Source organism: Mchenga conophoros, linkage group LG17 (assembly GCF_057382185.1).
Source record: "Mchenga conophoros isolate Kocher_MC1m ecotype Shallow Benthic linkage group LG17, M_conophoros_male_GT1.1, whole genome shotgun sequence".
Lineage (NCBI taxonomy): Eukaryota > Metazoa > Chordata > Actinopteri > Cichliformes > Cichlidae > Mchenga > Mchenga conophoros.
In genome coordinates, this window is record NC_140542.1 from 28,866,296 (window position 1) to 28,890,305 (window position 24,010).

At 39.7% G+C, this 24,010-nt stretch overlaps 2 protein-coding genes across 3 annotated transcripts; one reads left to right on the top strand and one right to left on the bottom strand.

Annotated features, from left to right (window-relative positions):
* Positions 1-1,229: 1,229 nt before the first annotated feature.
* On the bottom strand, positions 1,230-17,651 carry tspan11 (tetraspanin 11). 2 transcript variants are annotated; one of them, XM_085252311.1, is made up of 9 exons: positions 17,513-17,651; positions 14,106-14,213; positions 11,444-11,635; positions 8,942-9,016; positions 6,783-6,887; positions 6,224-6,382; positions 4,887-4,973; positions 3,817-3,938; positions 1,230-1,631 (listed from the first exon to the last, which is right to left on the bottom strand). In XM_085252311.1, exons 2-8 carry the CDS (start codon positions 14,190-14,192, stop codon positions 3,861-3,863), a joined length of 783 nt encoding a protein of 260 aa, XP_085108437.1. In that variant the 5' UTR covers positions 14,193-14,213; positions 17,513-17,651; the 3' UTR covers positions 1,230-1,631; positions 3,817-3,860. The 2 variants fall into 2 exon arrangements, with proteins under 2 accessions (XP_085108437.1, XP_085108438.1); XM_085252312.1 differs by lacking the exon at positions 3,817-3,938.
* A 3,169-nt stretch (positions 17,652-20,820) lies between these two features.
* LOC146555662 (E3 ubiquitin-protein ligase TRIM39-like) lies at positions 20,821-23,215 on the top strand. The gene is made up of 2 exons (XM_085251738.1): positions 20,821-20,975; positions 21,096-23,215. The coding sequence occupies exon 2, from the start codon at positions 21,098-21,100 to the stop codon at positions 22,727-22,729; it is 1,632 nt and encodes a 543-aa protein (XP_085107864.1). The 5' UTR covers positions 20,821-20,975; positions 21,096-21,097; the 3' UTR covers positions 22,730-23,215.
* Positions 23,216-24,010: the final 795 nt, after the last annotated feature.

Sequence of the window (24,010 nt, forward strand, 5' to 3'; positions counted from 1 at the left end):
ACATGTGCCGGAGCTGTATAATATTATATTACAAAATATATTTTCTGGTGAACGGTTAGTCAATAGGTTTAATATTCTATATACCTGAAGAGAAATATGTGGCAGAGTCGTTTAGAGAGCAATTACTGCTCCCCTTCTCATGCTGATCCAGTGTGCGTGGTGTGAGCAATCACAGAGGACGGAGGTTCAGAAGACAATGAGATTTGTGTGTTATTGTAATGAAGTTGAGTTCAGGCAAACACCTGCAAGCACTCAGTAAAAGGTCCACACAGCGTGAATAAAAAGTTCCGTCTGTCCTCGAGCCGTTGTTCATACAGAGAATGCATGAAAAGCTGGGACTAGTTTTACATAACTGTTTGTCCATTATTAGTCTTGTCAAATTGTCTTGGCCTATAGCTATGACTGGAATAGCTGAAACCAGTTTAAGAATATTAATTGTGAAAGTCTAGCAATTCCAAAAGGGTTTCTCAAATCCTGCAAGGTCCCTTTACAGAAGGTGGAGTGCTGAGAATGGCGTCATATTTTGGTAGAAGATTTAAATAGCCTGAAAGAGAGACAGCCATTTTCCACTGTTTAGCAACTAAAACACCTATATTATGGTGGCTATATAACAAAGACAAGGAAAAAAAAAAATAGGGTAGCAAGGCATATAATAGGCAGCAAAAACAGAAGGAACCATATTCTTTGATTCACAGATCACTCATATTCATCACTGTAAAGCCACTGGGGGGGGATTGGCGTCTGAAGTGAGGAACGGCATATAAAAACCAAAAACAATCAGAAATATTAATTAATATTATACTATTAATATCAGCAGTATTAAAGGCTTAAAGTTCACAAAAGATGAACAGTTACATTTACCATCCTCAAATCAAGTTACCTATGCTGACCACTAGATGGAGCTCTAAATTCAGAGATTTAGCAGCGTTTACAGAAAATTATCACTTTCTTAAATGGAATAAAATAGTTTTTTCTTCTTTGTAGCCATACATATGAGCATTATTGATACTGCAAAGTTTATTTTGATTACCATCACTCAGCCAACGTGTTAGAATTAAAGACAAAGCTACAAATATAAACATGACTCCGTTCATTTGCTGCGGTTTATCACAGTGTATTGACAGCTCACTTTCAAGACTTCAGGCACTGAATTTATACATAATTATTTACCAGTAGAATTATGTAAGAGGCACATTTCTGTCTTTTGTAAACACAAACACACACATAACTTTCTTTCTTTGTACTCTGTGCTCTTACTCAGCCGATTCGACTTGGAATTATCGAAACACTCCTATATAAATCTCCTAATTAAAAACAATTAAATTCGCACCCTCATGAGTTGCATAGAATACCACACAACTTAAGTCTTTCCCTTTTTTAGTCATGTTCAAATTAAAGCATGCAAAAACATCCAGCCTAGACCAGGTAACAGAAACTCATGAGCCTGAGTTTCTATCGTGTGTGTCCAACGCTTAGATCATCAGATCACAATGCAGGGATTTAAAGTTTGGTTAGGTGTCAGCAGGTCATGCTCCATCTGTTGAAGGTGGTGTGCAGGGGTCACGTTGTGCTCAGTAAGGGTCCATCTTGATCCTTCTGTACAAGCAGCAGGTGAACACCATTCCACATATCTGAAAACAGGAAGTGTTAGGTCACAGACTGCAGTTTAGTCGCCATGGAAAACTGCAGGAAGCTTGAATGCTACCGACTGTGGGGCAGAGAAGGTTTAAAGGTGAAGGAGTTAGAGACTGCTGGAAAGTATGAAGCTGGTTACTAGGGAGTGTCAGGAGTCAAGCAGCCAATATTTCACCAAAACGTGTGCGCACAGGCTTCCATAAACAAACTATATAAAGCTGGGTGAAGTGAAAAAGCAGATTAATGCTCTTACATCTCAATATACTGTTTTTCCTCTTTGCAAAAGCTCTGGGGACCTTTTTATTTTACTCAGACACACAAAACAAACAGATTACCCCCAAAATTGTTTTGTGTACTTATTTATTTACTAATTTATCGTCTCCCTGTCTCTGCTTGATTCAGCTGGTTGTGTTTTTATTGAGTTACAAACTAATGTGTTGTCAACAGGGAATTTGTAGACTGCCCCGTGCTGGAGAAACTATGCAATATCAGTCATAACATGGTTGAAGGGTGTTTCTCTCGTATCTTCTTAAGATTTTAAACTTTCATTTATCGGCTAATATAAATGTCGAAACCAATAAATGTCTATACCGACCAGTAATATTAGTCCCAAAATAAATTTAAATAATAATAATAAATAAAAGGCTTCCAAAAATATCACTATAATAAGGGAAAACAGACCACAACAATTGTGCTAGTATTTTAAATGAAGCTTTTTACATTTAGAAATTTGCTGTCATATCTGACATCAGTGTAAACACAGAGCTGTATGAAGAAAAGAGATGCACAGACATTGTCACTGGTGACTGCTACTGGCCTATCAGCAAACTAGACATTATATCGATTATGTGCATTACATCTTAAATATTCAAACATGGCATAATGAAGCATATCTGCATCTTTTATCAGCTGAACTGTTATAAACATCCTTCTCAGCATAGAATTTCACCAGCAGCAAATTCCTAATACGGAATGAGCATGTCTAAAATTACTACTACACAGCACCGAGCAAAAAGTCTAAAAACAAAGCAGAATAAGGGAAGCAGGAGCTGACCAAAGCCGCTGGGTCTACAAGCTTGATGGCCAAATAGGCAAGTGTCCAGATTCCATTTCTGTGCCTCTAAAAGCTTCCAGAGGAAGCCTGATCAAGGAAGTCAGAATTTAATATTGACTCATAATTTCTCCTCGAGCAAGGTTTTGTTTTCCTCTCTCGTCTCAACCATCAGTGACAGTTATGCACAAGGATAGAAGATGCAGTCATTTTGGCTGAGGGAACATAAGGTGAGAAGAAAAAAAAGGAAAAAAGTCACACTGTTTTTTTAGTTTTCTTGAGGCCTAATTTCAGAAGACGCTAAAAAACAATGATGTAACAGTGTTAAAAAGTAAACTCATTAGAGACAGAAACATGCCATCTCGTGGGATGGCAAAAACAGATATCTGGGCACCCCCAAACAACTCCGAGTCCCAATTCAATGATGTTCATGAAAGCCCAGTCTATTTTAGATTGCAAGTAACTATAGCAACAACACTAATGCTTTTTTTTCTGAGTGGTAATGTAATTGAAGGTGTCAGCATATTAAATAAATAGGTGTAATAAGTGCAGCAGCTACTCTGTAAATTTTTGTAATTTTTAAAAAAAGAGTCTATTAAAAGTAAGCGTGTTAATAATTTCTGCGTTTAACTGTTGTAAATATTTGATTAAGTTTGTATTGTTGTATACCATATACTCCCCGACACCCATAGTGAAGCCTCATTAATGTTTGGATTCAAGGGATATACAGCAAAGCACTGCTACATGCTGTAAATACACCTGTCCCTATGGTGTTTTCCCCACTTCTTGTCAGCGCAGGTGCTACATTGATGGAAGCGTTGCTGCACGAATTATAGATCATGACACTATGAACCAAAGCACAGTGAAAAAGCAAGTGAGTCGTGCTATCCTCAGGATGCATTTGAATAAGCTGTCACATCCTCATCACCCACAGCAACACATCATCACAAAATGCATAGCAACAAACTGGAAAACGCAGCCAAATGCAAAGTCGCTGCATGCTTCACGACGAATTAAACATGTTAATCCAGTAAACATGCAGACAGCAGGTCTCGCATTTAACACAAAACAGGAAGCCACGCAAGGACAAATAGGCAGTCAAATATGAAATATCTACAGTGCCCTCCAACCTTGCCTCTCGATTAGATTAAACCAGCAGCGCTCTAGAGCCAAATTACAATGCACCAAAGTCCTCTTCCTCTTCTTTATAGAGCAGATAGATAAAGCAGGCTGTCAAGAGTGCCCCGACCAACTATAGTGATAACAAACACACACAGAGTACAACACACCAAAGACAGATTAGTGCACACCGACATTAAGACAGACTGAACATTTAACAAAGAGGAGACATAAAGTTGGCCTACATTACGAAAAAATGCTAATATGTGAGTGAGAAGTGACAAAATTACACCGTGTACGTCATGTATTCAATATATTCACAATATTTTCAGCACCTCATTTAAATGCTCGACAAAGTCCCTTCAGATCATTTGGTTCTTGTGAGAAAGTCTTTATGTTATAGCCACTGCTAATGGAGACTCTGCTTAAATTCCTTTTACCAACAGCGGTGAGCATCACAGAGACTGCACGGTTGGTCATCTCATCTTTTGCTTTTTGCAGTCTTTATAATTATGGCAGTGAAATCCTGGCTTCATGTCTTTATTCTCAGTCCCCTGGTGCCCAATTAAAACTAAGCTGTATGTAAAGTGGTGGACTTGTCAGTCTTACAAACACCACTGGAAACAATAAGTGGAAATTTGTTTACTTCTAGGTTGACAAGTTAATTTAAACGTGGTTTGCAGCTACAGTAAGACAGTTTGGTTAGCTGGTAGAAAAGTGCAAAACAATAAAAAGAGGAAAAAAAAATATCCTCGGGCTCTGCAATACTAAAAAGCCCATCTTAGACTACATTGAATAGGCAGAAGGACCAAACTCATATAATGATGACAGAAAGAATCGGATGAGATGAAAAGACGTGTCCATTTAGAGGATCCTGACCTGCCAGGGTACATTCAGTAATAGGAGTTTTTTTTCTTTTAATTCAACAAAGGGCAGCATTCCACTCACAAAAGCTAAAAGCAGTTTCTCATTTCTGATAACAACTGGGCTTGTATAAAGCACTGTATGCTCAGGGAGAAGGCAGTAGAAATGCATCCTGCTTCTTCACCAACCATCTGAACTGGGTGTATATATTACTTACCTGCAGACAGGCCACTCCTATCCCCACTGCACCGATAACCAACAGGTGATCTGCAAGGAACTTTTCCAGCTTAGTGATGCAGCCACCCTACAGAGTTAAAGTTTACACTAGATTATTAGTTAGACAAGAAAGCTTTGTCTGCATTTCTGCATAGCTATAGTTTAAACTGCTTCAGCAAGCAACAAGACATCCTTCAGAAGTTGTGTATTTTTACTGAATCTGGGATGTTCTTGATTATTTAAGTACATTTTCAGTCCCTCTTTACTCCCTCAGGTGTATTTACAGGGCTCAAAACACTCACGGTAAAAATGAATAAATAAATCATCCCAAACCTACAAGTGAACATAGATACAGTCATCATCCACAAACCATTTTATTTAAATTCTCAGGATATGTCTTCATGCTTATGTCTTTGCACATGATGCAGGTAGCACATTGTGAAGGATAAGAAGAAACTGAGTGATTTGACACGAGAAGGCAGAAGAGCCTCTCCTGTGCAGCGTGGATAAGCATTCAAAACCTCATCTTTTATTCATTTTTCTTAGAGCTCATTCTATCAGAAGAAAGTTTGCTGGCATGTTTTGTGAGTCACTCAGGGCTGCACAGAGCTGCACTGCCTGGCACTGTTGCCTCAACGCAAGAAGGTTCCTGGTTCAAATCTCTTACTCAGCTCGGGCATTTCTGTGCATGTTTAGCCTGTGACTTTCCTCTGGGTGCCACAGCTTCCTCCCAAAAACAATTGGGAGGTTAGCAAAAATAATGCCCACAGATCTGACGGCATGAACTGAGGTTTATCTCTGCCTTTTGCCCCTATGTCGACCTTGCAACCCAGCAGCAGTTAGGAAAGTAGATGGATGCTTTTCATTTCAGGAAATGAAATATCAGCCTCAGATATTTGAAAATGGTTTGGCTACAACAGACCAGAAGTGAATAAAATACCAGTTTAATTTCTTCAAATATGGCATGAACCAGAAAAAAAAACAAAAAACAAAAACAATGGACTGTGAAGATGAGCAATCACCCTGAACAACTCGATAGCACCGATTTCCTTTGATTACTGCCTACACATAGTTATTAGTATACTCAGTGCTTCCATCTCTTTTTTCTGTCTTTAGGCTATCATCACTCATCTTTGATTGCAAAAGCACTCAGTTGATATTTATAACTCAAATCAGGGATATAGCCAGGTTGCAACACATTTCACAAAACTGTACAAAAGATTATTGTAAGATATAGAACCTACAGGAAGAACTACAACACATTCTGTGTTGTAGCTGCGCAACAGGCAGGCTGAATAAGCCTGCTGTTATTTTGCCAGAAGCATTTATTGCACTGACCTCCACTTTGTAGATGTTGGAGGGGTGGTCCCTCTTTCCACAGTGAGGTGTGATGGTCTTACAGCAGCTGTCAGGTACCGCCCTGCCTTCTGCTTGCCCTGACACAAGGTACTTGCTCACAGTCCAATCATGAGAATTGTTGCTGCCACAGCATTTGAACTGGAGAGGCAGAAAAAGGAAAGCCCAGACTTTAGTTCCACAGTGTGAGGCCATATCCCTCATTCTGATTAAAATATGGTTTCATGTATCATCTAGTGTAAACAAATTCCTAACATCAAGCCACTATATAAATATATTTTCACAGCAGTAATTTTCCTCTCAGGGACTACTTTCGCTCCGGCTGTTCCACTTGTCATCTTTGGAACAATGCTCTGTCTAAACCCAGATAGAATACACAGAGTGATGAGCCATTTCTTCTTCTACTCCACGTCAGCATAATTTTCAGCTTCATATATCAAATTAATTTATAACAAGTATACTTAACCGCGCATGCTGAAGAGGGTGAAATACAATCTTACAGAAACTTGACACCAGAGGAGTTTGTAAATATATTTCATACATCCTGTTGTAGATTGTCAACCGCAAATGTGACTGCCTCCTTTCCTGGCTGAGCGTAGTTCTCTGTCATAGTGTGGTTGAGATGCTGCTTCAGCTCCTCACTCAGCTGGAAATGAGGAACAAAGAGAGAGACAGCAGGCATACACAGTGAGAAACAGTGTGTTTGAAACAGAGAAGGTGGGAAGGCTGGAGGGGTGGGTTGGAGGGGATCATTTTGGGGTAAAAACAAATGTTTTTGTGGTAACCCCCCCCACGGGCTGCTTAATTTACGATTGCGCGTGCGATGTCTACAAAGAAGGGCATTGAAAAAAGTGATACGTAGGTGCAAATAGTGTGGAGGTGAGGGAGAGGATAAGGGGATGATAGATTGGTAGCATTGGGGAGTGCTGTGATGCAGAATACAGATAAACAAGACACTAAAAAAATTGACTAGGAATACAACCTTTGATGTCTGGATATATTTTCTCACACTCACACAGGGTGCAGGAAACAATGCAAATCTTTATCTTTAAAGTGATTCTATCCCGTACTGAACCCTCTTCCATCACAATAAATCTGCCCAAAGATTACAAGATGCCCTATGCAGCCCTCACTGACTGAAGCTGACTGACAGCCAGATGTTTGGGCGATAACTAAATGCCAAGAATATCTAATGTGTTAGATACACTTCAGAGAGTCATGTCATCAGAGGAGGATCACTGAGGATGCTGCTTTAGAAAGCCTTTATTCCTGCTTGGTTCCACGCTCTTACTCGAATGTTCCCTTCTGATTTTTACAATACTGATGTCACTGTATTTTCTTTTATGATAATTGTTTTTAATGAATAATTTATCAATTATTTATAACTTATTAGATTATTAGTCTCTTGATTCACAAAAAGCACAGCTGAATTCATTCTTAAATAATAGGTAGCCGTCATCTACAGTAATCTAACATCACCCTGTTGATCCTGTAACTGCAATATATAAATGAATTAAAGGATCATCACTGCAGCTGACGTCTGAGCTGATATAAGTGAAAAGACCTAAACAAACCATTTTGACCCTCTTTCACAAAATTTACCCAAGCAGTTTAACCAACTTAACCAGGTTTTGTTGCCTAAAGACTGAAAATTACTTCTTACTTCTTTCTTTGCTTGTTTTTTTAAGTCTTCTTTGACACTCTGCTACATTTCCATGCTTTAGTTTTATTAAATGCTGCAAAGGGTCATTTTAGACCGCTAGTAGGTTGCCATCAAGCAATATAATGACTTTATAATGTATAATGCATTATTACAGTTTTGTGGATGTAATCATCATGAAAGATTTTGTGAATATAAATGAAATAATGATAACAAATCATCAAATAATAATGACTACATAATAATATCCAATGCAGATGAGATGCACCCATGTGCAAATTCTGGCCGTTTAACTCCATGTAGGTGTAGGAAGAGTCAGCAAATAAACAGATTTTGTGAATTACAGTTTAATTCACCATGATCTCTTGCCTATGAGCCTTTGTTTTTTGGCTTTTACTACTAATTTTTCCCCTATGTTACCTTTCCCAGTCACAAGTTGTCACAACAGCCTGACTTCTAATCTGTAATTTTTGCTTCAGCGCAGGTCAATCTAATACTAGCAGCAGCATAACTGCACACTAACAAAATGCAGCTTAGTCAAAGGTGAGCCTGAAAGATGTTTCAAATGCCAAGCAAGTGCTCAAAAAAGAAAAAAGAAAGATATGTTCTGTTTATTTTTAGCCTCTGCCCCGTTTCCTCACTGACATCTTGACATCTGAATGTTCAAACTTTTCTTGCAGAACTTTATCTGCTTTGCAAAACGCCTGCTCTTTGATATATACCAAGAAGGGGAAAAAAAAAATCATAATATGTATAACTCAAACCCAAAACATGATTATGATTAACATCCAGTAAATCACAAACGATTCCTATATCCAGTAGTCTCTCTGCTATCCCATCTGTAGTGTATTAATATGAGAAACGCCCCAGCACACTAGTTTGATGATGATCATCTGGATAGAAGTTTTTTTTAACCTCATTTTCCCACGTGCCTGCAGGCATAGATTAGCTGCTGCAGTTATTTCAACAAGGATAAACTGCAGCTTGGGTCATCACTGCACAACGTCACTCAGCTAAACCAGTAAAAAGTGACCACTTACCCTCTGGTAGTATACATAAGCTAGTACTCCGGCCACAAGTTCGATCAAGAAGATAAACAGGAGGCAGATGAAATACTGTGGATGAGAGACAGGACAGAAAGAGAGAGCAAAAAAGAATTTCAGTAAATTTGACTGAACACTCATTAGCTCAGTAGTCGCCTGAAGTATCTGGTTGCTAACTCAAGTTGCTCACGCTTGTGATGGCTCAATATAAACTTTCATCAACTGTCACCGCACTGCATCTGTCACTTCAAACGCAGATGGCAGTCCTGCATGAAATGAGACAACCAGAAAGCAATTTGACAGGCTGCAGAAACCCATTTCTCCTGGGCATCTGTACAGAGCTCCCCACATTACTAGAATAAAGTTTCACTATTTATCATAACTGATGTCTGAAATTATCTTAGAAAAAACAAAACAGTATTAGCACAGTATTCGAGCGTCATCCTCAAATATTATTATTTGATGTTAGCGTTTGCTTAGTATTTGAGCGCTACTCTCAAATACTGTGTTTAGTTTTCCTCTGCAAGAATGAAAAAGAATCAGACATGAGATGGGTGCTGAGGCAAAAAATTAAAATGAGAATAACAGAGGCTGTAAGCTGTAAGCGTCATTCTTAATGGCAAGCACTGTTGTATGTACTGTTATGCAAACAGTGTGACGAACTGATTGCCCACACAGAGAGTACTTTGATAGACTGCTGCAAAATGAGCAGATCAAAACTCCAGCTTTCCCACACTTAAATAACCCAACTTTTTTATTGTTCATCAGATGGTTTGTACACCCATCAAAACATGGCTCATTCCACATAATTCAAGTCCATATACAAACAGACACATAAACACGCACCTAACAGGGACCAGCTGTCACAGAGCGGGGAAAACAACAGCGTAACTCAGAACCATTATGGAGACACAGATGCTATTGCACAACCTGCTAGATGCACCAAACAAAGTGATTGAAAACTATTGGTAACAAACAGCTGTAAGGAAGAAATATTTAACACACGCACAAACAGATGTTCTTTTTTGTTTTGCAGCTATCGCAGTAATGGTGCTGAGCAGAAACCCAGCCTGCTCTGCGTCTCTCTTGGTTACAAGATTGCGAAAAAAGCACTTCAGTCTCTGTGTGCCTGCTACCCACACAAAATGCCAACTTCACACTTCTCTATGCACACAACACTTACTGTACATGCTAGCATCACTCATTATTCTTCCCAAACAAATCTATAAATAGCACAAAAAAAAAACCAGTTGAACCAAACTGCACCGCAGATTCCGTTTCCTCCGCGCATCTACCTCTTCACTCCTGCAAGGCCCTTTCTCTCTCCATCCATCACCAGTAGATAGACAAACCTATAAATAGCCCTGCGGCAGAGAACGTTCACCTCCCGCCTCCTTCTCTCCCACTGGGTCCTGTCTCTGTAAAATAATGAGGACAGCGAGGGCCCCGTCAGAGTCATTCGTCAACATCTAGCGATAGACCTTAGACCAGGCTTAGCATGGATGAGCGCCATCGCATGTTGCCACATTTGTGTACATGTGGGCGAGCATCTAGCTTCTCACAGTGGACAATCTAGAACCACGGACCAGTAGACTATCAGGGCTGTTATTACATAACTTATTATTTATCTTCTGCAGTGTTTCCCCATTCAGTTACATTCTATTTATGCCAGCGTGGGACTGCTGTGCTCAACGAGGAGGCAAGCACACCCATGCTTTCTTAAGTGAATTATTCTATTCTCGTTCACCAGACAGAGTCCGAATCAGTCGTCTTGGACTGTAAGAGTGTTTTCCATCTCTGCAACCTTGGCGTAATGACATATAAAGCCACAACACAAGAGACTGTTAAGCTTCTGAATAATGACCAGGGATGCCAAAAAAAAAATGGCCCAAACTGCCTACAAGAAAGGAAAACGTGATGGGAAATGCAAGGGCTAGCTGGCTAAGTGGAAGTGACCTTTCAACATAAAAAAGTGGATTCTCCACTAGCAAATATCGACTCGCCGTCTTGGATGGATGGCAAATTAAGACAAAAATGCTCAAACTCTACATTAATAAGTATTATTAAACAGATTTTTTAGGTTTTCCAGATGCAATGTTCTTTGGTAAAATCACAGCAAAATTACTGTCCATGTACACTTTCACGCCCTGCATTGACCATCTGCACTTTGACCTCCTATATTACAGCAAAAATACCCTTGGGAAAAAAAAAAAGAAAAAAAAAAATATGATTAACTCTCTCATGCTCATTCTAAAAAAAAAAAAAAACTACACTCCTCTAAACCTTTAAATGACAAACTGGTAACTGTTCCAAAAGCATGAGTGTTTGCCATCAAAATATATTTTTTGTAAGTTCTGAGTTATGATCTACGTGCGGGTTAATTTTAAACACAGACTCTACATTGAATCCTAAGTGTAAGCCTAACCCACACCTTTACAGCTACAAACAAATGCCTGGACCTAAGCGGAAACCCCCATCCATCACTCTCTCGTCTCTCACCGTGGACAGACAGCTTCTCTGCTCCCGGATGACTGCACAACAGCCCAAAAAGCCTGTAACTACCACCAGGCTGCCAGCTAAGATGAGGGTGTATGCTGACACAGCAAAAGTGCTGGAGGCCAGTAGGCTCAAGTAGTCGCTCTTTGCCACCAGTGTCCAGACGCCCACACCCAGAACAGCAGCTCCTCCCATCTGGAGAAGAATTAAGAGAAGCAGAGAAAAAGTAACAGGATTAAAAAGACATCTGAATAAAAACATAAATAAAAATGTTTAGTGCAGCACGAAGTGTCATACTACAGAGACAAAAAACGCACGAGATATGAAATGTAACTGAATTTAACTAAGTGTACCATGTCAGTTTATTATTAAAGAATAGCAAAACACAAGTACTGTAACATTCAAGCGAAACATTTTTCAGGGCAGGAAGTGATCAATTTAAAGTGAACTCAAAGCTTTTAGATGAGTCACTTAGAAAAAGAAAAGGAAATGGAACAGAGGAAGAGGGCATAAAGGAGGCAAGAAAAAAAAGAGGAAACAGAATGAGAAACAGAGAAAAGTGACCATGCGTAACAACTAACAGGAGTGGTGAGACGTCTGCAATCAAGCCAGGGCATAATGACCACTTACTTAGAAACAATACAGAGTAACTGATCCAGGGTGGCTTCCTGATCTCTTTTTCTCATCTTGCAAGTTTCAAAGGAGGGCAAATAGGAAATGCCTGAGAGAGTCTTTCTTCATCCTCCCATCCCTTTCCTTTAGAAGGAAGGACCTCTTACTCACAACACCACATATCCAACCGAGGACCAACCAGTGGGAAATCACCCTTCTCTAACACTGTAAAGACATTTCTTCTAACAACTAAGTTTCACTGAATTACATTTTTTTAAGTTGGCTATCACTTTTTCTGAAAGTAGTTCCCAATACTGTTCTCATATCTCTGTACTATCACTGCTCAAAATAAAATTACCGCCTTAGTATCTGCCAAGTAGTGAAGCTGCACTTTACATCCATGTCTATCCAGACTTAACCTTAAACATCTTACGTAACTTGAAATGTTGCCAGAAATGTTTTACCACAAAAATCTAATCAGTTCATTCTTGAGTCCAAGTGGAAATCTGTGCAAGGTTTGAAGAAAGCAGAAAGCTGAAAACACAATCACACCATCCTCAGCTGTAACTGACAAGGAGGAGGCAGAGTAAAATGGCATCAGGGTGTGGTTCACGCGATCGTGTGAGGGGATCACAGAGTAGCTATTTGCCGATATATCAGTACCGACGTTTGTAGCCGTCAATAGATGATAATTAAACAAGAAAAGCAGAGACAGGAGGAACAACCTTCACCCATGTTGAGTATGGATGCTACATAGTTTCACCATCAGAGTGTACTTGTCCACCAGACAGCGTAAATTAATAATCTAAGATTATGTCAATAAATCAAGATTATTTTTAAACTGCATTGGTATATTACCTTAGTAAGGACTCATAAATAACTGTACCTAACATGTGTGAGGGAAACCAGTTCATGTTTACCATTTTTGAAAGAAAAAAAAATATCGGCTGATATATAAAAGATTTAAAAATCTCCAAATATCGTTATCGGTCCTAAATATCCTACATCAGAAAGGCTTGACACACTGCATTAGTAATATATTCATATATAATAAATAACATATAAAAAAATCAATTGAAAAAGTCTCTGGCAAGTCAAATTTGGAGGGGAAGGGGAAACACTACGATATACTGCCAAATCTATATTTCATTCTACCCTCAATTAACCAAACAATCATGCTTTAACCGGCCATTAATCACATCAGCTGGATTATTTTCTGAGCACATGTCAAACATTACTTTATTCAATTTTGCTTTAACTAATGATATCTGTGTTTTTGATGACTGCCAATAACAGCGCCGTGAAAAACAGGGACAAATGAGAAATCCCTAGATGATGCACTCTCTTTTAAAAGTAATGTGCTAAGAAAGTGAAAAACAGAAATGGCCAATGCCAGTTCATCCTCACAGAGTATGCACTGCTCCCCCGCCTATGATTAATTTGTGTAGGGGGTGGACAAAAATGCCCTCTTAGAAAAAAGTGTTGCGAGATGGAGGACAGCCTTCAGAGGAAAATGATACTATTTTTCCTCAAGAGACTGGTTGTTAGGTGGCGACAGGGAATTTAATAGAGGCCTAAAGCTAAAGCTTGATCCCTTTTCTCTTTCTAACCTCTCCCACTTGCAGATCTATCTCTCGCTCCTCAAAATCTTCTTTTTTGACTCTGTAAGCCCGGAGACTCTGCACTGATGCTGTAAGAGAGCGGAGCTTTAGCAGCATAAAGTGTGGTGCCAGAGAGCAGGTTTAATACACTGTGTGGCCAGAATACACTGACAAGCCCTAAATAATCTATGACTCACTTTGAACTCAGTCCATAGCTTAGCCTAGGAAGACTGAAAACTTTCCTTAATCCTCTTCCTATTTCTATGTGGCTCTGTATGAGCAATGTCTCTAAAAAAAAGCAGTTTTAAAGGAACACAGACAGTTTTACAGAGTTGCTACTGATGTTGTCAATGACGATCCAATTCACCAGGAGGTTAAATGTAAAGCTCAGTTATTGTGGTGAGGTCTCTGTGAGTACACATTACTTGAAATGAGGATTACTAGCCACTTACCCAGAAGAGAAAGTTGAAAACAAAGAGCAGGTACTTGAGGCACACGGTCACCCAGTCGTTCTGGTCATCTTTATAACCCACCGACATCTTTTTGTCTTCAGTTGAATTCTATAAGTGCAGATTTGTTTGTTGGAAACATTACATTTTCCTGCAAAGTACTGCTAAAAAATGTATCACAATAAAAAAAAAAAAATCTTACTATAGTTTTCTTTAGATGTGTTTTTAGCATTTACATTCCTTCCTTTACCCAAAAATAGCTAAACAAGTATTGTTCACACATTTACACTTATCCAGCTGCACATAACTCCCATGTCCCAGACTTCTCACTGCACGACATATTACTAGTTGTTTAGTGATGCAGCATCCAAGGCCCCAATATGACATGCTTTTGTTATATCACAAACCACATCTTTGAATTATCACTAGGACATGTCCCTATGAATCATTAATTGAGCTTCTAGTCTTGGCCCTGTAAATAAAAGGCCGTGGGTGTGGAAAGCACTTAGACCTATACAACTGATCTAAATAGCATCCTTCAGCGGACAGAGCATAAAAGAAAATGTTGCAGCTTTTCTGTCTGCCGGCTCAGGAATAATACACATAATACTGTAGGTGTAGATCTGAGAGGAAAAGTGATGAATAAATCATTTGTTGGGGATGAAAATGAATAAGGTAAACACGCAAGCTAGTAAGCTTGCTAAAGGGTCAGCTTGTCTACAAAGGAAGAAGGAAAACGAAAGGAAAAATTGTCTCTCCATGCATGAGATTTTCCACTTCATTCAGGCTTTGAGATATTCCATCTACCTTTACTCATAAACAATAAATGGGAATGGGGTTTCATCTGAAATATCTACAGCATTTTCTACAATACTTCAGTTATCTTTTGATAATTTACCTTAATTGCCTTGTTTTTAGATTTTATCTGACATGTTGTGGAGCAACAATGCTCCAACAATGCTCTCTCTCTAAAGCATTTGTGACTAATATATGAAGAACAGAAAAAGTAAACATAAAACTGATGAAAAAAAGCATAGGTGTGTCTATAAATAGCAGTGAATCAAGTTTTATTTTGAAGTTTCAATAAGCAGTTACCTTGCAGATTTTGTTTTTTAATAATTCATTTAAATGTATTAATAAATTATTCTATAGACTATTTGCTTCTCAGCAGCATAACAAGAAAATTATATACGGCTGAGTTGCTGAGTCAATAACTATTATTGATCAACATAATGTATATGCTTCTGAAATGGGTCCATTGTATAGAAGGTGAGAGAAGGTTCCAGATCTGATAAGTAAACCCAGTGCAGAAGTGTTAACATTACTATCCATCCATCCATCCATCCATCCATCCTCATCCGCTCTGTCCGGGGCCGGGTCGCGGGGGCAGCAGCCTAAGCAAAGAGGCCCAGACCTCCCTCTCCCCAGCCACCTCCTTCAGCTTATCCGGGGGAATACCAAGGCGTTCCCAGGCCAGCCGAGAGATATAATCTCTCCAGCGTGTCCTGGGTCTGCCCCGGGGCCTCCTCCCGGTGGGACATGCCTGGAACACCTCACCCAGGAGGCGCCCAGGGGGCATCCTTGTCAGATGCCCGAACCACCTCAGCTGGCTCCTTTCGATGTGGAGCAGCAGCTGCTCTACTCTGAGCCCCTCCCGGATGGGGCTCAGAGTAGAGCAGCTGCTGCTCTCTCCATAGAAGGTGAGAGAAGGTTCCAGATCTGATAAGTAAACCCAGTGCAGAAGTGTTAACATTACTATTCTTTCTTTTTATTTAATTGTTTTTTCGGCCAGTAGGGGGCGACTGTGGCTGTATAAAGACATGGTTCGTGGAAAATAAACCACTCTTTCAATGGCAATGGAGAAAACTGTATAAATATAAATTTTTAAAAAAGGAATAAAAAAAAAAAAAAAAAAAAAACAGGTTTCCATCAAATAAATCTTTTATGATAATTTACCCAGTCCCTGGTGTTCATCTGTACTAAGTATAGTCTGCAAGATCTCTGTTTACTGGGTGCGAAGCGTCCACATTTATATACCCTGGAGGAGGCTGTAAACTTTCTGTAAGTCCAGGAATCTCACTACTGACTGATGACAGTGATAGTGAGGTAAGTTATTGAGGTTATCCTTAACTTTTCCTTAAGGTTTGTCATCTTTTTTTCAGGAGACAAAGCTTCAAGTGAGAACAAAGAGCTGTAGGTGAGGGAGTAGAGACCAGTGGTGGGAGAGTCGGATGAAGAAGAGGAGGAGTAAGAGGCAGATGATGTGGAGATGGCAGAGAGAGTGAGCAGGATGTATAAAACCCAAAGAGCAGACAAGGAGACAGGGTCGGGAACAGCACAGATGAGTGCCTTTGAACCACCATGTAGTCCAGCTTCTTCAGTCCGGCCCAGTGTGGTTCAGCCACAACCAGTATCTGTGGTCAGTGAGCTTCTTATTAATTTGATTGAGTAACTGATTTTATTTCCTATTTTATTTCACAGTAAGGAGGTCCTGGGTTTGAATCCATTGGCCGGCTGGGGCCAAACTGTGTCTAATGTTTACATGTTCTTCCCATGCAATTATGCATTCTCTCCCAATACTTTGCATTCCTCCCAGAGTCCAAAGTCATGCATGTTCTATATGTGTAAGCCCTGCCATAGATTTGCAACTAGCCCTAGGTTCAGCCTGCCAATTGCAATGGAAAATGACAAAAATTGAACAGAGTAGAGCAGAGGAAAATCAAGCCAAGTAGGTGCTAGTGGAAAAGAGAATCTTGTGCAGTTCCATTGTAATGCAATCTGTAGTGGGGCACAGAACACTACAAAAAAAAACCCAAAAACAAAACAAACAAAAACACCCTGAGGTTTACTTTTAACATAGTATTCCCCATGCCCCCCTTATCCTCTTGGTTCCCCTTATGAACCCAAATTTCAAAATATCCTTTAACCTCCCCTGTAAATACAGCCAAGTTTCCTTTCCGTGTTCGTGCCTACTGCAAACTATTAAATGACAAATAAAATTTAAATGAAATTAAACAATTTGTCTGATTTTAGAGCGTCTAAGCTGGCCGTTAACTCTTTCCTAACAAGGCCTTCCTGCTTCTAACAGTCTGTCCAGATGAATTAGGAGGAAACGAACACGGGTCCCCCTTAAAAAGAAAAAGAAAAAAACCAGATCTCGGACATTTTAGACTTTAACCTGCGCTGTTGTGCTCCAGCATCACAAGCTACGAATCAATACACAGACACTTAAGTCCTTTTCTGTGTAAGTCAAACTTTCCCCCCCTCTTCTTCAAGATAGCTGTCCTGAAAATCCTGAAAAAATAAATGTCCCACCTGCGTTGCCGATGGCAGGACAAAGTTTAAACACATTATCTCACAGTTGGACAGACAAACAGGCGTTTTCATCTTATATCTGACCACATACTCACCAGACCGACGTTTAAGGCTGGAAAAAGGACCTTGTTTATCTCCGTCTACTCAGAGTCTACGGCACCACTGCAGTGGGCGTTTTGTCCGGTCCAGTCAAGCTTGTTGCTTTCAGGGTGTCCGACAGTCTGTGCGGATGGTGCTTTTGCTTGCAGCTCGTATTTTCGAGTTTCAAGAAAATTCATTACATTGATTTGTAACAAATTGTAATAAAATGAACTCCATATATGTGCAGGTAGACACTAAAACTACAAAATGAATCAATACAAATAGCCTCCATGTTTCAAATACAACAATTATTACTTACAGTGTAGGTTACAGTGAGTTCCAACAATGACCTCTCTACTCACACGCAAAATAAAACAAAGTACATCATTTACTTTGTTGGTACAGATATTGCTGCCGAGTAAAAGTATGATTGTGTAAAAATATTAAACAGTCTGGGTAGTAACAGAAATCTGCATAATAGGCATAGCAACGGGTAGTCAAGGAAGGCTGCAGTAGTTAACCGTGTCACATAGTAGGGAGTGACAGAGAAGGAACTGACTCAATACCACTAGGTAGTCTGAATACCACAGTGCCATTAACAGCATAACCTTGGTTACAATGTAACCACAACCCCTCTGAAGAATTTTCCAATAGGGTGTGCATGACTAACCAAAGACAGAGTCAAAAAAGCATAATTTACTGTGATTATTGGCACATTGGCTTGTTTGCATGCAGGTTCTATTCATTTCTATTACTACAGTTGGATAAATCTGATTAATAATTCTAGTCATGCCACTTAACACATTTCAATTTGCTCTTCATAATGTGAAGTTGACTATGAAATTATTGAACAGACCAACTCTGTGACCTCAAAGAGAAAAATGGAAATTTGGTATTTCAGGAATGAGCCTATCAGCATTAATTTGATTGTCTAGACGTTTTTTTGTTTTTTTGTTTTTTTTTTACAATTCAGCAATAATTTAATCACCAAAGAATACAAAAAAAGCAGGGAAAAATAAAGAGATAAACTGTAAAAAAAAAAAAAGGTAAACACCATGGTAATTCTGGTACCCACTTATATCAATGTTAACAACATAAAAACTACCTTACTCCTATGTCACTTCTGTTGCTTTACATCCCTGTCCAACCAGTGTGTTCAGTGATGAGTTTTTATTGTAATGATAAATCTTTATCACAACAAGGCATCCTTTTCTGAGCAAAACAGACTCTGCAGTGGGCTGTTTCCTCTATTTCCGCCTCAGTAATTCAATGTGCTTGCAAGCTTTTAGAAATAGATGGTGGCTGCAGGCCTCGGCAGTGGGCACCTGGACTGGCGACAGTCAGTCTAAGAAAACAGCATTACTTAGCAGAGGATGTCATGAATCAGGTCAGGTTTTCCCCAATAAATATTGTCTAATCAGAGTGTGATAAAACAGGCCATCATCGTCCCATGGCTAGCAACTTGGAGCCTGTTTTCCACTTTCTCATAGGTGAGACATGGCAGAATAAACAGAAATCTGGCTTAAATGGTAAATGGTCTGCATTTGTATAGTGCTTTTCTAGTCCCTAAGGACCCCAAAGCGCTTCACACTACATTCAGTCATTCACCCATTCACACACAGGCGATGGCAAGCTACATTGTAGCCACAGCTGCCCTGGGGCGCACTGACAGAGGCGAGGCTGCCGGACACTGGCGCCACCGGGCCGTCTGACCACCACCAGTAGGCAAACATGGGGTTAGTATCTTGCCCAAGGATATTTGGCATGCAGCCAGGAGGCAGCCTGGGATCGAACCACCGACCTTCTGATTAGTGGCTGACCTGCTCTGCTTAGTCTTAAGCCAGCTCTTTTCAGTGCCAGACCATTCCCTCTGTGTCCAGTCCCATTCTGCTGGAGTTACTTTATCACCTTTCATGGTTTTGTAACCCACTAGGCTCTCCAATTCTTTCTCTCACAAAGGGGTAGGAGTAGGTCATGACTGAGTGTGCATGTCAATCACAAACAGGTTAAGGGGAAAGCAAACATTGTGTGCACTGGTGTGTGCATGTGTGATTATTGCATCCATTCATTTAAATTTCACATTCTTCCTAACCAATTCTTAGCACCAGTTGCTTATCTAGCCTTCTATTCACGTCATAAAGAGAAGACAAGAAATTTAAAAAACAAGAAATGATACTTGTTTAAAGAGCTACTCAGATCCTACTTCTTATGGCTGACTTCTTGTACCCAGACTGCCACGTGCTGCAGTGCCTGCAGTACAATTCAGGCAGATTATAGGTGCCAAATTGCAAGAGATAAGAAACATCAAGAATCTTACAGAGTTTTATCAGCTTGTGCTAACCTCGTTGCTATTTTTTCTTTGATGGATTAGGAAAGGTCAGGATGAACTACAGGATTTCCTGGACATGAACTAAGCGGCTGCTGTAGATAAAATAAGAAATTGTTACAGTGAAAGCTTGAGGGACAAGTCTTCCTGCCTCACAAGACACAAGCATACGCACAAAGAACTAGAGGACTAGAGAAACACAAGCACAAAGAAGTAGAGAAACACAAGCAGTGAAAGCAATCTGTGTGTGGGAACTCTGGGACAATGTCAACAGATGGAACTGAGCATACTAAGCAGAGCAACACCATGTAGCATCAGCTGACAGATTCACAACGGAAACAAGGGAGGTTGGAGTAGCCATCAAAAACTATAATTAATCCCAGAGTGGTTTTTTTTTTCTTTTTTTGTTTGTTTTGTTTTGGGTTTTTTTTGAAGGCACTCGAGATTTTTAATCTAGCATGGAAAATGTGTGCACACCTTATTCTAGCTTTACAAACCATCTCAGTTGTCCATCAGCTAGCTGGCCTGCGATTCTGGTCCAAGTAAAAATCACAGCTATCAGTGTGAACACTTCTCCATACATGCATTTTCCCAAGAGGACGGATCCGAATGATTTGAGTGATTCGCACACGTTCCATCTAGCACCCTCTGGAGGCTAACGCCTGTGGGTTTGAGCAAACGGTCTCAACACCTTTACAAACAATACAATTCCTTAATTTAGTACATTTTACTTTATCCTATATAAGTATAAGGTTTTAACACGTAACCAATTTACTTTAGCCTATAATTTAGAACTTTCTGGGGGGGGGGGCGTTTTAATCCATAATAAATTTACCTACATAAACCCCAAAACGAGCTTCCCAGAGCCCCCTTAGTTAAGTTATCTTTTTTTTTTTTTTTTTTTTTTTTTTTTGCGCTTTTAAATTATATATATTTTTAATGCGGCTCACACCAATTTTAATGTCATGAAAGGGTTAAAAAAAATTAAGAGGCGTATCGTAAGTGACCACTGGGGGAGGGCCGCTTCTGGACGCCAACGTGTTGAAACGAAACTTAAGTAAAACCCCTCAAAGAGAACTGTTTTTTAAATAGAGAAAGTTTGCTTTCTATTTTTCGCAGCTTTTATTAATCAGAAACTTGAGACTTTGCAGGTATGGTTACTTTACGGGTTTCTTACACAGTCTGAGCAGTTTGTTCAGTCCACTGAGTTGAATTGTATTAGTTTTAGGTTATTAGTATTCATTTATTTATTGTATTTCGCTCTTGTGCAGATATGGCAACTGCCAGCAGTCTGTTGTCAGAGGAGAGGTTCTTATGCTGCATCTGTTTGGACGTGTTTACCGAGCCAGTGTCAACCCCGTGTGGACACAACTTCTGCCGCCCGTGTATCCACAAGTATTGGGACTCTAGTGACGTTTGTCAGTGTCCATTTTGCAAAAGGACATTTTCTTCGAGACCTGAACTCAACGTCAACACTACCATGTCTGAGTTAGCGGCTGAGTTTGCAAAGCTGGTCCAAGTCAAAGTGTCAACTTCAGACCGAGTGCTCCCAGAAGGAACAAATGTTCTTTGTGATATCTGCACCGGGATGAAAGAAAAGGCCGTTAAGTCTTGTTTGATGTGCCTTACTTCTTTCTGTGTAGTCCACCTGGAGCCTCATCAGAGAGTTTCAGTGCTTAAGAGCCACAAACTAATCGATCCTGTGATTAATCTTGATGAGAGGATGTGCAAAAAGCACAACAAGATAACAGAACTGTATTGTAGGACTGACAAGGCCTGTGTTTGTGTGTTGTGTTTCAAAAGCGATCACAAGAGTCACAATGTCATCTCGCTAGAGGAAGAGTATGAGGCTGTGTTAGCAAAAAATGATGAGGTAATGGCAAATATCCACAAGATGATACAATCACGATGCGATAAGATAGATGCAATTGAAAAGTCACTTGATGCCAGCCAGAAAGAAGCCGATGAAGAGAAAGAAGCCAGTGTGCAGATGTTTACTGACTTCATTCGCTCTATTCAGAAGAGTCAAGCTGATGTTGTTGAGGTGATTGAAGAGAGGCACAGAGCGATGAAACAAAAGGCTGAAGGTTTTCTGAAAGAGATGAGGATGGAAGTTGCTGAGCTTAAAAGCAGAATAAGCCAGCTGGAGCAGCTGTCACGATCTGAGGACCATCACTGTCTTGTCCAGAACTTCTCAAGCTTACGGGCTCCTTCAAGTAAGGGCTGGTCCAGTGCTGGTGTTTACAGCAACTTGTCTTTTAATGAAGTGAGAAGAGCCATGGCTCAGGTGAAACAAACAGCTGATATAATTTTGGAGAAAGTTCCAGAGATCAAAATGAAAAGAATGAGAGAACATGCAGTAGACTTGACTATTGATCCCGACACAGCACATTGCTCACTTACCATTAGTCAAGACCGAAAACAAGTTGGAACTGCAGAAAAACAGAATCTTCCAAAAAATCCAAAAAGATTTGAGATGTATCCAGAAGTCTTAGCAAAGGAGGGCTTCACAGGGGGGAAGTTTTACTTTGAGGTGCAGGTGAAAGATAAGAGTAAGTGGACTGTTGGAGTGGTGAGAGAGTCTGTAGATAGAAAGGGAGACACACGTCTATCAGTTTCAGATGGTTATTGGACCATCGGATTAAGTGAGGGCAAGTATTATGGATATGAAAATTCAGCTGTTATATTGGTACAGTTAAAAAAGCTTCAAAAAGTGGGCATCTTCGTGGACTACGATAAGGGAGTGGTTTCTTTCTATGATGTGGATTTCAAGTCACACATCTACTCTTTCAGTGGCTTTCGCTTTAAAGACAAACTTTATCCATATTTTTGCCCTCATTATAACACAGACAAAATGAATGTTGCCCCTCTTGTCATAACACCTGTACCTCACAGATTAGCTTAGTATGATCCTCATTTGCAGAAGACAAACTAGGCTTCAGCATTTCCATAATCAGTATGTAAAACTATATCTGCTTGGAAGTTCATCACAAGATCATTCTATATGTTTGCCTTCTTTGTCTAATGTAATATGCTATGATGTTAATATATTTCAGTGGCTAAAATTACCAGCTGACTTCATAATGTAAGTAAGATAGACTTTGACAAGATATTTGTATGTATATTTTTGTATTTAGACAAGGTTACATGCAGGTGAATTTAAAAAAAAAAAAAAAAAAATTACACACACACACACACACAGAAATTCATGCCAGACCTTCTGCTTTTTGTTATCAAATTCAAATTAAAAGCTTTATCAGATTCACAGAAAGAGATGATACTAAGATGAGAAGATGAACTCTCTGTTTAAGCTGTTTTGTAGTTAGCAGTAACTGGAAATGAATTGATTTTATGTATTTGAAAAGTTACCTGAATAAACTTCACGTCAAGACTGATTTTCTCATATCGTTCCTTTATATTGCATTCCTCATAGTTTAGGCAGAACTCATATAAATACAAAAGGACTGTAACGTCTTCCCTGTGCCATTTTGACCCATTGAATGCACTACATTGCTTCAAAAGATTACAGTGGCTCTGGTTAAGTGTGTGCATAAGACATAACACACCTTGAAGAAGATATAGAGATATTTAATTCTTCATATAATTACAGGCTAAAGGTCAGTGTCGCCGAGCCTTGCTGCTACCCTGCTTGGAGTCTTTAACACTATAGGTTTATGATGGAACTTGCTGCGACTCACGTCTTTGTCACGCTCACAGCTTTGTGAGACTTATAAGTCAATCAATAGTATTCTGCCCACTGCTTTCACTCCTGACTCCTGCCTGTGTGCTCCTGCCCCCACACTGATTTGTGTGGATGATAAAGTGTATGCGCTCGCATTATCCTCAAGTGTGATGCGTGGGCTGATCTTCTTAAGCACCACTGATGGAGCTCACCCATAACTGTGACTAAAAACCAGTGTGTTTCATTGTGTGTTGTCTGTCATTAATGGGAAATGAGCCCATTTTTCCTTGCGACAAATGTTTTGTTATGTTTTTCAAAGTGGGTTACTATTAACTGAATCCTTTGATAGACTATGAAAAGACTGAGGGAGAGTAATGAAAGAGGTACGGATACCTCTGGAAATGGAAATCAAACATTGTGCGATGAAAGATATTTTGACATTCTTGGAAGAAGGCAGCGTGAATATTACATTGCAGGATTTAACTGCATTATTCTCTCCTTAAC